This window comes from Vicia villosa, linkage group LG6 (genome assembly GCF_029867415.1).
Source record: "Vicia villosa cultivar HV-30 ecotype Madison, WI linkage group LG6, Vvil1.0, whole genome shotgun sequence".
NCBI classification, from domain to species: Eukaryota; Viridiplantae; Streptophyta; class Magnoliopsida; order Fabales; family Fabaceae; genus Vicia; species Vicia villosa.
Genome location: NC_081185.1, coordinates 126,271,393 through 126,284,484, shown reverse-complemented (window position 1 = coordinate 126,284,484; position 13,092 = coordinate 126,271,393). Strand labels below are relative to the sequence as shown.

Here is a 13,092-nt window from a genome sequence, read left to right as displayed (position 1 = left end):
TACTTAATTATTTCTTTTATTTTTTATATGTACATATTAACCTATAATTGATATTTTTGAAAAAAGAAATCTATTAATATATTGAAATTTTTATTTAAAATAAGTGAAAAAGATTTCAAATGCTTATATTAAAATAGGGGTATGAGTGACAATGAACAAAATTTTGGTACCTGTTACCAAATCAAATACATATAATCACATATATGATGATTACTCATTGTAAATTTATAACGATATTGTATGATTCACATATATGATGATTACTCATTGTAAATTTATAACGATATTGTATGATTCGTATGACTGCTTAATTATTTCATTTATTTTTTCTACTAAAGTTTATATTTCTAACTAGATTAAATTAATATTTATATAACAACTATAATTTGAAATGTTTTTTTTTAATTTGCGTATCTTTTATATATATTTATTAACCATCATTATATATTTATTTATTATTTAATTAGAAGGGTTAACTTGAAATGACCAGGTACTTTAATTTTATATATTTACATAGATTTTAATTTGTTTATTTCAATTTCGAATACTCAACACTTTCTTCAAACCCATGTTCTGTTTAATTTCATATCATACCTATCATTCTTATTTTGTTACGTCTTCCCATGACTCAAGTAAAATCAAAGTGGCTGCCAACCCTTCGCTTCAACTTGGATTTCAAAGAACCACAGAGCCAATCACTTGCGCTTTTAATCAAACACCTTCCAGACGCTATTCCTCATGTCACCCTTTCTCGACTCTTGTCCCATTACGGAGCTTCCTCCGTTCGCCCTGGTTCTGGGGAAAGAAGGTATCATTCACCAATTCATTTATGTTCATGATCTATGAAACACTCGAACACAACACTTGCTAATAATTTATGATAATTGAAGTCATTGAATGCAACCGTAACATAATCTGAAGTGTCATGCTGCATAGTCTATAATTGCTTGATCTAATGCAGGTTGAGAAATTGTGCTTTTCTGTATTTCAAAAATGATATGTTGGCATATCAAGCACAGCGCCAACTAAATGGGTATTCATTTTTAATAATCCAATAGATGCAATTGGTTTACAGAAATATATTTCGATATCCTTTCAGTTATTAACCGATTTTACAACATTATAATTGTAAGCAAAATACGTATAAATCCATTCTTTTGATGATTTTATCTTTGTTTACTTGGGGTTAATCAGGTTGAAAGTTCTTGGTAAAGTCTTGTCAGCCGAGAAAGCTTGTAAACCAATTGCAAATGAGGAAAAAAGCAGCACAGCTCAGCTGGGAAAAGACTCTAAAACACCAGCGGTGAAGAATGGAAATGTAACCAAACTTATTGATGGAGACACAAAATCAGGAGGCCTAACTATTCCTGAGCCAATTGCCCATAGACTTGGTGTTGATTATCCATTTCCTCCTCATCTTGAGTATGCTTCTAATTGTCACTTTTCAGTTATTATTATTTATTGCCTTTTTGCATTATATCAGTGTATATCAAATAATGCCTAAAATGGAGGCTTGACTTGAGTCAGCCTTCTTAGCTTAGTTGTTAAGCTTTTAGTTTAACTGTCAGATACAACTCAGGTTCCGTCGTCACCTGTCAAGCCTTATTAGTTTTAAGTGTTGAGTATTTTTACTAGAATTACTTTAGCAACACACCTTTTCAACACTTTCAGAAGATTAGATCAGATAGAGATGAGTCAAATAGTTAGAGGTATAGGAAGACCTAAGAAAACAATAAGAGAAGTATTAAGAAAGACCTCGAGATAAACAATTTAGATAAAAACATTGTCCTTGATAGAACATTATGACGGTGTAGCCAACCCCATAGTGGGATAAGGCTTGGTTGTTGTAAACTTTTTCAACACCTGTGCTCACCTCTTTTTTCTGTGGGTTTCTCATAAAATTGTGAAAGTATTGCAAGCATTTATCATGTTTACTAATACTACCATGTATACTATTATCAATCAGGGAAATTATTACGTATGAATAGTTTTAGAAAATGATTTTTAAGTCTAGAATCATTTTGTTTGGTTTTCCAGAGGCCTAGTAGTGACTGTTTTTCAGGTATGCTTATCCTCCACTAGATGGAAATATACTGACCAACATCGAGAATGCTCTAATTGTTGTTCCCAGCTTTTACACTCAGGTTGGTCTAGTATCTAATGATGCTTTAAGAATTTATTGGTTTCTTATACCAGCACATGTATCATTTTTTGTGTGCTCATTTTATACTTGACCCGTCATATTGACTGTACCTCTTTAATATAGATTCTATACTTGATGAACAAAATGAACATTCCTCTACCCACGCCACCATTACCTCCAGGTGTGCCAGCCCCACCTGTGCCTCCTCCTCATTCTGTAAATGAGGAGCCTCAATCTGCAGATATGTCGAGTGATGAATCAGAAATGGGATCTTCAGATGAGGTAACATCTTTACTTCTTGCTAGGGATCAAACTGAGCCTCTTTATTTTATGGATCTTTTCTATGACAGCATAATATTTCTGAATTGGTTTGCGATATTATGTTTTGTTTTTCATCCAGCAATATATTTAATTGACATATTTGTTACCCAGTCTATTGATTCCTGGAAAATACCATTATGCTTAGGCCGCACCTAACTGTTGTTATTCAGTATAAGAAAATTTTCATAGAAACAAAGTTATTTTGTAAATGAATGTCAAACTATAACTATATGGTGCCAATAGAAGATAACTTTTTCCTGCTTTTAGTGAAATTTGATTATCAATGGAAACTAATAAAAGAGTTTTAGGAGGATGGAGCAAGAACAGACAATTCTGGACGAAGATGTGGCCCTGCTATTGATAAAGATGTGGCTCACGAGTCTGTTGGAGTTAAACCTGTCTCTTTGAACCCAAAAGAAATCCTGATGATAAAAAAGAACCGCATCTTAAAAGTATTTTCTTTTCTCAAGATTGGTAGCAGGAGCATATTATCATTGTGTTTTAGCTATTAATAATTTTGTCTTTCCTTATAATTCTGCAGATCAAAATTGCTCCCAAAGCAAAACTGAATGAACATAAGGATAATGACACAAGACCAGAGTTACAAGAGCCAGATAAGAGACTTTAGATCCCAACAAGTTTTTGACACCTGATGAATTTGAGAGAGGAAAGTTGCCTCTTGAGGAATATTATCCAATAGAAGACAAAAGTTGGTAAAATGCAAGCTGGAAACTTAAACTTCTTTCAGGATACATTACTATCTGGTTGTATTAATTTCCTTAAGAGACTTACACTTTTGAACTGACGGGCCATGCAGAACTTTACAGCAGGAAATCCTGCTTGTGTTGTATATTACGAATTTGGCAGAAGATGTGATTACTGAGGTCTTCTTTTTTTGTTTAAATATTAGTTATTGTCTGGGTGTTAGTTCCACAGCTTATCTGATATTCGCTCTGTTTCTTCAGGGTCCTTTTTTAGCAGTACCGAGGCCGCTAAGTCTGGTCTTCAAGCCAAACTGATGCAGGTAAAATCTTGATTATTCACTGGTAAATTTTTGCTCTTTTTATTTTATATGCAGATATACTACCTAAAATTAGCCGCTTGCTAGAAAATGATCCATTTAAATTACTGGTGCAACTTGATCCATAGTACTTATTCAACTAACCAGTAATAACGTCTCATGAAAGTCTTGTAGCAGCAAATTTGGGAGCTCAGAATTAATAACTAGTTTTGAAAGGATGAGAGGTCAGGCTTTTATATCATTCCCCTCCACAGACCTGGCTCATCGAGCTCTTGTTTGTCAAAGTTATTGTTTTTGTATAAATATTTGGGGTTAATACCACTTTATCCTCTCTAATGTAAGCGATTTTCTTTAGTCCGTGCAATATATATTTTTGGATTACCCCTGTAATAACTTTTTTTTGAATTCCTCCTAAGCGTACAAATTAAACACTGAATTTGGGGGTAAATAAAAAATATATATTACAGGGATAACTTGTGCTCTTAGGGGGGCAAAAGGCATAAATTTTAACATTTCAAGGAGGTGATCTAAATTTCATTTTACAGGGGTTAAAACGAATTTTACCTATATTACAGGAGGTATCCTATGTTTAACGCAAATATTTATGATTTATTCGAAATGATTATGTTTGAAGATTTTTCTAGGCTTAGTATTATATCAGTCTATTTTCTTCTTCTCTTGGCAAATAAGAAAATCAATAGTCTTGGTACTAGCTTTCTTTGGAGGTGAAGTGCAAATAATTTAATTATTCATCTTAATTTTCGCGAGCTCTGCTGAAAAGAGTCCATTCATCAATTTTTTCTTATGTCTTATTAATGTTGTTTTTAATGCATATGAACATTTGTTGCAGAATCTAGTGAATGGACATGTATTTAGAGGCAAGCCAATGATCATTCAGTTTGGCCAAAATCCTGCTGCTGCCAAGTGAACTTAAATCTATGGACACAAGAGGATGTTTTCATTTGGTGTTTTAAGAACAAGGTGACTGCTGCTCGTGGTTTGATTATGTGATAACTACCCATTGCTAATGATGCATTCTTCATTCAATGACCAGGAGAGGACTCTGATAGTGTGAATAAGGGTTTGTTCATAGTATAAGTGAAACAAATCTGAAATTGATGTGTACTCATTAAATGTATTTATTTAGTGCAATTATCTGTATATCCTTGTAACTTCTATATATACAAGAAATAACAATGAGAAAGACATCAAGTCAATTTTTCTGACATGGTATTAGAAGGGTTCAATCAAACCTGTGAATCGCTATTGGTTTCCGTCTCGTGATTTCATCACTGTTGTTGTTCCGTGATTTTAATTCGGTGTTTATCGCAATTGATTCCTGTTTGATTGCTAGTTGTTCAGTGCTCACTGGCAGATTGTGGTTTCGATTTGTTTCAGTATTCTCGGCAAATCAGTTTCTCTATTCTCAACGATTTTTTTGGTATCTTCGGTGATTCTATTTTGTGATTGCTGTTCTCGGTGATTGTTCGATGGTCGATTGTTCGTGGTTACTGGGTTCACTATTGTCATTGGATTGTTCGTGGTTTCTGGGTAGTGGATTGTTCATGGTTTCTGGTTTCACTGCGCACTACTGTATGTGGTTTGGTATCATATTTATTCAATATTCAATTGTTGCAGTTTAAAAAAAAACAAAAGATTTGTTGCACAGTGCGTTATTATATTCTTTAGAGTAAAAGTGTTATATAACATGGCCATGGAAATTGAAAAAAATTATTTTTGTGTCCGTTTAACCGGCAAGAATTATTCTGCATGGAAATTTCAGTTCATGATGTATGTTAAAGGAAAGGGATTATGGAGTCATTTAGATGGTGTTTCTAAGGCACCGACGGATAAAACTCCTTTAGGTGAGTGGGAAACTAAAGATGCTCAAATCATCATCTGGATTCTCAACAGTATTGATCCTCAGATGATCAATAATTTGCGCTTTTTCAACTGCTCAAGAAATGTGGAATTATTTGAAGCGCATTTACAACCAGGACAATTCGACAAAACGTTTTCAGTTGGAGCTAAAGATAGCCAACTACAAACAAGGTAATTTGTCTATTCAAGAATATTATTCTGGTTTTTAAATCTCTGGATAGAACACTTTGCTATTATACATGCTAATGTTCCCAAGACCTCTCTCGCGGCTGTTTAAGAAGTTTACAACACAAGTGGACGAGATCAATTTCTCATGAAACTTCGTCCAGAATTTGAGGTTGTCAGAGGTGCTTTGCTAAATAGGGATCCCGTTCCTTCTTTGGATACTTGTGTTGGTGAGCTTCTCAGGGAGGAACAATGTCTGCTTACTCAAGGAACCATGTCTCATGATGTTGTTAGTTCCGAACCTGTGGCAATTGCATACGCTGCTCAGAATAGAGGAAAGGATCGTGATATGCGACAAATCCAATGTTTTTCTTGCAAACAATTTGGACATGTTGCTCGCAGTTGTAGTAAGAAGTTTTGCAACTATTGCAAAACAGTGTCATATCATCTCTGAGTGTCCCACACGTCCTCCCCGACCAGCACAACGTCCAGCCCATGCATTTCATGCTACTACCAATTCTGCAGTTGGACCTTCCAGTACTGATGCATCTAATGATGGTGCCCTATAGCCTGAAATGATTCAACAAATGGTACTCTCTACTCTTTCAGTCTTGGGAATTCAGGGTAGGCTTATAATGTTTCTCAACCGTGATTTCTTGATTCTGGTGCATCCAATCACATGACAGGTTCCTCTGAATACTTGCACAATTTACATTCTTATAATGGTAATCAGCAAGTACAGATTGCTGATGGTAATAAACTCTCTATCACTGATGTTGGTGACTTAAACTCTAGCTTTCATGACGTGCTTGTATCACCCAGACTTGCTTCCAACTTATTGTCGGTTGGTCAATTGGTGGATAACAACTATAACGTTAATTTTTCTCGTGCTGGTTGTCTTGTGCAGGAGCAGGTGTCGAGGAAGGTGATCGCGAAGGGGCCTAAAGTGAGAAGATTGTTTCCGCTCCACTTTAGTTCTAGTCATTTATCTTTTGTTTGTAATAATGTTTTGAACTCGTATGGGGATTGGCATAGAAAATTGGGTCATCCAAATTCTGTTGTTTTGTCTCATTTATTTAAAATTGGTTTGTTGGGGAATAAACATGTTTGTACTGCTTATATTTCATGTTCTGTTTGCAAATTGGCTAAAAGTAAAACACTTCCTTTTCCGCCAGGTGCTCATCGGACCTCCACTTGTTTTGAGTTGAGATGATTCATAGTGATGTGTAGGGAATGTCTCCTGCAGCCTCTAATGCTCACTATAAATATTTTGTCACATTTATTAATGACTACATTCGTTTTACTTGGATATATTTTCTTCAATCTAAGTCTGAAGTGTTTTTCTATGTTTCAGAAGTTTTTGGCATATTTTGAAGCTCAATTTCAAGCAAGTGTTAAAATTCTTCGATCCGACTCTGGAGGTGAGTATATGTCTCATAAGTTTCAGGAGTACCTTCAACAAAAAGGGATCTTATCTCAACGATCTTGTCCTAATACCCCCAAACAAAACGGGATGGCAGAGCGAAAGAATCGTCATTTGCTTGATGTAGCGCGCACCTTATTTCTTCAAGCATCTGTGCCATCCCGATTTTGGGTAGAGGCTCTTTCCACAACCGTTTTCTTGATCAATCGTCTTCCTTCTATGGTTATTGATTTTAATTCTCCCTTCTTTCGTCTTATTAAAACTCAGCCTGATTATAGTAATTTACATACTTTTGGATGTGTGTGTTTTGTTCACTTACCTCCGTTTGAACGAAATAAGCTTGGAGCACAATCTATTCAATGTGCATTTATGGGGTATAGCAATTCTCATAAGGGTTTTGTGTGTTATGATGTTTCTAATCACCGTTTTCGAGTTTCTGGGAATGTTAAATTTTTTGATAATCAATTTATGTTTCATTCTCTTTCTGCAGTCACAAATGAAATTTCTATTCTTCCTAATTTTTCTATTACGCCTCGATCTATCGAACGTTACAAACCAGGAATCACATATGTCAGACAACGCAGAAAATAGGTTCCCACTACCCCTCCCGACATAGATCCGCCATCTGATTCTGAATCGGTCGAACCACGATGTTCAGGTCGAATATCTAAAGCACCAGATAGATATTCACCAGACAGGTATGATTCCTCACATACTTCTTTGACGGCCTCACTGTCTAGCATATCTATTCCTACTTGTTATGCACAGGGTGTTAAAGACGTGCGCTGGATAAAAGCAATAAATGAGGAACTTCAGGCTCTTCAAGAGAATTTTACATGGGATATTGTCTCTTGTCCCCCCGATATCAAACTAATAGGTTACAAAGGTGTATTCTGTAAAACTGAATTTTGATGGGTCTCTCAACCGTTTTAAGGCTCGATTGGTTGCCTTAGAAAATAAGCAGGAATACGGAATTGATTATGATGAGACATTTGTACCAGTTGCCAAAATGACATATGTTCGTACGGTACTCTCTATAGCTGCTTCTAACGGGTGGTCTCTTTATCAAATGGATGTGAAAAAGGATTTTCTTCATGGTGACCTGACGGAAGGTATTTATATGACTCCTCCTCAAGGTTTATTCTCGTCATCTAAGGGTGTGTGCAAGCTCAAACGCTCCTTATACGGTTTAAAACAAGCGCCTAGAGCATGGTATGAAAAATTCCGCTCCACTCTGCTTGGACTCTCCTTTACTCAGAGTCAGTATGATTCTTCTCTATTTATTCATAGAACATCCACTGGAATTGTCCTACTTCTTCTGTATGTTGATGATATGATTATTACTGGTTCTAATCATACTTCAATTCAAAGCCTTAAACAGCAGTTACAAGCATCGTTTCATATGAAAGATCTCGGTAATTTACATTATTTTCTTGGTCTTGGTCTTGAGGTTCATTCTATGGCTGGTCTTCAATCGGCTAATCCAGTGGATACTCCGCTTGGGGTTAATGTTAAATACCATCGTGATGATGGTGAACTCGTGGGTAGCCTTAATTACTTAACTATTACTCACCCTAACATATCTTTTGCTGTTCAACAAGTAAGTCAATTCATGCACTCTCCTCGCTATCTTTACTTGGCAGCAGTTCGACGCATAATTCGCTACTTGAAGGGAAGCTCTCATCGTGGTTTAATCTTTCCCACAGGAATTGCTCCTAAATTGTGTGCTTATAGTGATGCCGATTGGGCAGGGTGTCCTGATACTCGGAGATCTGTCACTGGTTGGTACATGTTTTTTGGCTCGTCATTGATATCATGGAAAAGTAAGAAACAAGCGAGAGTCTCTAAATCTTCTACTGAATCTGAGTATCGTACCGTGTCTGCTGCTTGTTCTGAAATAATTTAGCTTCGTGGTCTTTTGGCTGAACTTGGATTTCCTCAAATAGAGCCAACTTCACTTTATACTGACAATACAAGTGTCACCCAAATCGTTGTGAATCCCGTATTTCATGAACGAACCAAACATATCGAAGTCGATTGTCATTCAATTCGTGACGCGTATGATGACAAACTAATATCACTTCCTCATGTCAGTACTCAGTTGCAGGTTGCAGATATTCTTACCAAGGCTGTTCCGCGTCCACGTCATCAGTTTCTGGTTAGCAAATTGATGCTCATTGACCAACATCATCAATTTGAGGGGGATGTGAATAAGGGTTTATTCCTAGAATAAGGGTTTGTTCCTAGAATAAGTGAAACAAATCATAAATTGATTTGTACTCATTAAATGTATTTATTTAGTGTAATTACCTGTATATCCTTGTAACTTTTATATATACAAGAAATAACAATGAGAAAGACATCAAGCCAATTTTCTTGACAGATAGACCTAGACCATTAGGGCATCAACATTCGCACCTATTCATGTGCATTCTATTCTCCTTGGGTGTATAGTGAGGTGTTCAAATGAAAAAAAAAAACTAATTTGCTTAGGAATCTAGAATTCAGAATCAGATTGTTTGCAAGAGCGGTTGAATATGCAGACCAAGCTTATTTATTACAAAGGAAGTATTACTCTAGGTTTTCATATTTATTTACCATACGAGTAGTTTGGACCTATGTTATTTACATCCCTTTACGCAAAGAATTAAGCAAACAAAGTTGTAATATACATACAGTAGGATGAAAGTGCCACAATTTTGCCAATCCATATGATCAAATGGATTAGAAATTTGGCAAAGCTAAAGTTTGGTAACCAATACAATACAAGTATTAAATGGAAAGTAAAATTCAAGAAAACATTACACAGCTGATATTATCATATGATGAGCTGCAAATTACAAACACAAAGTCTATGGATGAAACACAGCACAACCAATCATTCATATTACTGTTTGAGCTGACAGCTTATTACCTTTATTCGTATCACTTTCATCAGTTGGTGATTCCTTTTTCCAAAAAGCATACCACGCCATGAAAACTCCGCCGAGTAATATTACGCAAACTTCGAGGATTGACTTAGCAGATTGAATATGCATCCAAAGAAGCAAAATGATAAGCATAGCTTTCTGCGTAGAAGAGAATACTCCACCAGCAAGAATCATTACAGCAACAGCTGAAACAAACACAATAAAACCCAACAACCCTAGGAAGGATGACCATATGTAAAAGCGGTGAATACGTTGCTTTTGCATAGGTAATAATATGGTGCTCCATATATTGTAGAAAAGACCAATAAAAACAACAGTCGAGACTAAAAAAGATGACCAACGACGTAGAAGTTCCTTGCGTAAGTCCTGTTTCGAAATAAATTTGTGCAAGCGAGGAGCAACATATGATTCATTATTATTCGGCTGGGAGGACAATTTCTTCGAATCACTTGAGAAATCAAAATCAAACTGCATCGGATGGATGAAACATATAAATTTAATAAATCTTGAAACCAATTTCAGAATCGCACAAAACAAATTACAAGTAAGATAAGTTACCGGAATATCTAAGTGCGCGTCATGAGGATCTTTTTTATGAAGGGATAAATGGACGTTCGTACAGATCGGTCGGTCATCTTCTACAAGCTTGTCGTCATGTGGAATTTGAGGATCCATTTTGAGCGTTAAAGATGAAATTGAGTTAGTACTAGTAGGCTATTATTGTTTTAATTTCAACCACAAAAGAGACTCTTGTGAATGGGAAACGAATATTTTATTGAAAACAAAAAAAAAAGAATTAAAGTAAAAGCGCGTTACAGTAATATTTTACTTTATTTCGGTGGTGTGGTAGAAACGTCTGCAAATTATAGTTTTCTATCTTACCTCGTGATTTCCGCAAATCTCTTCAATCAGCAATCAGGGGTAACCGTTAGATTACAATGGGACGGTTCTCATTTAACTTTTATATTTTCGATAGTATAAAATTAAAAAATCAAATATTTTGTATTAATAAAAAAAAGAGTATAATAGTTATGCTGATGGAAGCTTAATGATGTACTCATATATGCCTTGAATCATATATTGACCAATGAGATCAAGTTTTATTAAAAAATTCATCTACAAGTTGATTATGACCAAAACTCTAATTCTTGTACTAGTTGAATAGGAACTTGCGTTGAACTTTTGATAAATCCGTGTGCTTTGAATGTGATTGAGAAATGAAGATAATTGGACATCTTGTTGCTTAATGACCTTGAGTCATAAGGGAACCCTAACTCTGATCCTTGATCCTAATGTCAAGTTATTGATCAATGATGTATGAGATGTATGACGACCTAATCTAGATATGCATGTAAATGTGAAGCTTAAGCCAGATATAAGTAATATTAGGAGGGAAAACATTGGGGTGCAACAATGTCCATAATCACAAAATCCACTAGAAAGATAAATTTGTCAATAGCCACCAGTACATCTTCGGCTACCCCATGGGACTTTATGGTGTGATCAGCAAATTTTGATTTTGTCCCTATATCGCTCCCCTTTCCAATACCAAGCTTTTGGAAGGTAGATAACGACGTTAAGCTCACACTAGCACCCGAATAAATTAAAACCTTCTTGAAAGTTCTGTCTTTTATAGTGCAAGGTATTGCTATCGATCCAGGATCCTTCTGCTTAATTGGAATTCTCCTTTTTGGTGAGATTTCACAACATTTATCATTATCGAGTACCAGTTCATCTCCTATTGGTTTCTTTTTAGATAACATCTCTTTCATGAATTCCTGGTACATTTGACATTATATCGAGTGCGTCGAAGAAAGGCATATTGATCTCTAAATTTTTTAGCAATGTGACAACTTTATCAAAATCTTTCTCTTTTGGATCCTTCTTTGTCACTCTCTGAGGATATGATAGTTTAATCACCAGTTTAGTTTCCTTTTTATTTTTTATCTTCAGTTGGCTTCACTGGTGGTATAACTTCATCCGACTTTTTCTTATTCTCTCTCACTTTCAGATCTACCTCTATGACCAAGCCATCCTTTGTTGCCTTATCATCTTCATATATTGACACCTTCTGACTTCTTGTTGTGACAGCATTAACATTCTCATGGTTTTTTGGATTTATCACTATGGAGCTCGAAAAAGTGCCTTGTGCTTGTAGAGATAATTGTTGTGCTATCTGTCCTACTTGAATTTCCAAATTTTTTATTAAATTTGTGGTGTTTCTGTGATTGCTTCTTGTCTCTACTTGAAATTGGGAACTTTGGGCAGCTATTTTCTCTATAACTACTTCCCACTCAGCCTTTTGTGGAGCTTGTTGCTGTTGTTCTTTCTAGGAGAAGTTAGGATGATTCTTCCACCATGGATTATAAGTGCTCGAATAAGGATTATTCTGCTTCAAGAATTTTATCTCTTCAATTTGATGCGGAGTCGCAAGACAATACACAATATAATGAGGTCCACTACAAATTCTGCAGCTACCATTTTGAGCAGGCTGAATTTGGGCTACCTGTTGGGTGCCTACATTCATAGCCTTCGTTTTTTTTCTACTTCAGCAGCAACTGTATCTTCTATCCTTATTTTGTTGGTTTCCAACTTCAAATCAATTACTACTTCATGCTTGCTTGCACACTGATCGTATAACTCTAGGTTCTCATTTGTCGATATAGCTTCAATGATCTTCTTGATAACAGTGGCTGCTGAGAAATTAGATGAGCCACCGACTGTTGTATCAATCAATTGTTTGGTCTTGATTCTAAGACCATTCACAAACATTTGCATCTACTCAGTTTGATCCATATTATGTGTAGGACAAGCCACTAGGAGCCTTTTGAACCTTTTATAAGCATTTCCTAGGGACTCTCCCTCTTTCTGTTTAAAATTCAGGATCTCGTATATTTTTGTCAGAAACACCGATGCTGGAAAATATTCCTCCAAAAAGGCAGTCTCCATATGTTCCCAAGAAGTGATACTACCAGTTGGAAAGGAATAAAGCCACTCTTCAGCATCTTCCGTTGGCGTAAGCGGAAACATTCACAACTTCTTTGCTTCATCAGTAGGCCCATCAATCTTGAGAGTATTGCTCATAGTAAGAAATCTTAGAAAATGTTTGTTGGTATCTTCATTAACCTTTCCGGTGAAAGGTCTTCTCTCAAGTTGAGTGATGGTGCTCGGATGCAGCTGGAAGTTTGGCATATTCACCAGTTGGTTT

General features: G+C 35.8%; 1 protein-coding gene and 1 pseudogene across 2 annotated transcripts in view; one reads left to right on the top strand and one right to left on the bottom strand.

Moving 5' to 3' along the window:
* Positions 1 to 526: 526 nt before the first annotated feature.
* LOC131609901 (U11/U12 small nuclear ribonucleoprotein 65 kDa protein-like) lies at positions 527 to 5,626 on the top strand (annotated as a pseudogene).
* Positions 5,627 to 9,485: 3,859 nt separating this feature from the next.
* The window catches only part of LOC131609905 (uncharacterized), an 88,908-nt gene continuing 85,301 nt past the window's right edge, over positions 9,486 to 13,092 (bottom strand). Inside the window, exons 1-2 of one of the 2 annotated variants that reach the window (XM_058881732.1) lie at positions 10,443 to 10,641; positions 9,602 to 10,352 (exon numbers count right to left, since the gene is read on the bottom strand). In XM_058881732.1, coding sequence (XP_058737715.1) covers positions 9,837 to 10,352; positions 10,443 to 10,559 — 633 coding nt within the window. In that variant the 5' untranslated portion in view covers positions 10,560 to 10,641 and the 3' untranslated portion in view covers positions 9,602 to 9,836. Of the gene's footprint in view, positions 10,353 to 10,442; positions 10,642 to 13,092 lie in introns of those variants that run through there. The other variant, XM_058881730.1, reaches the window with a different exon arrangement.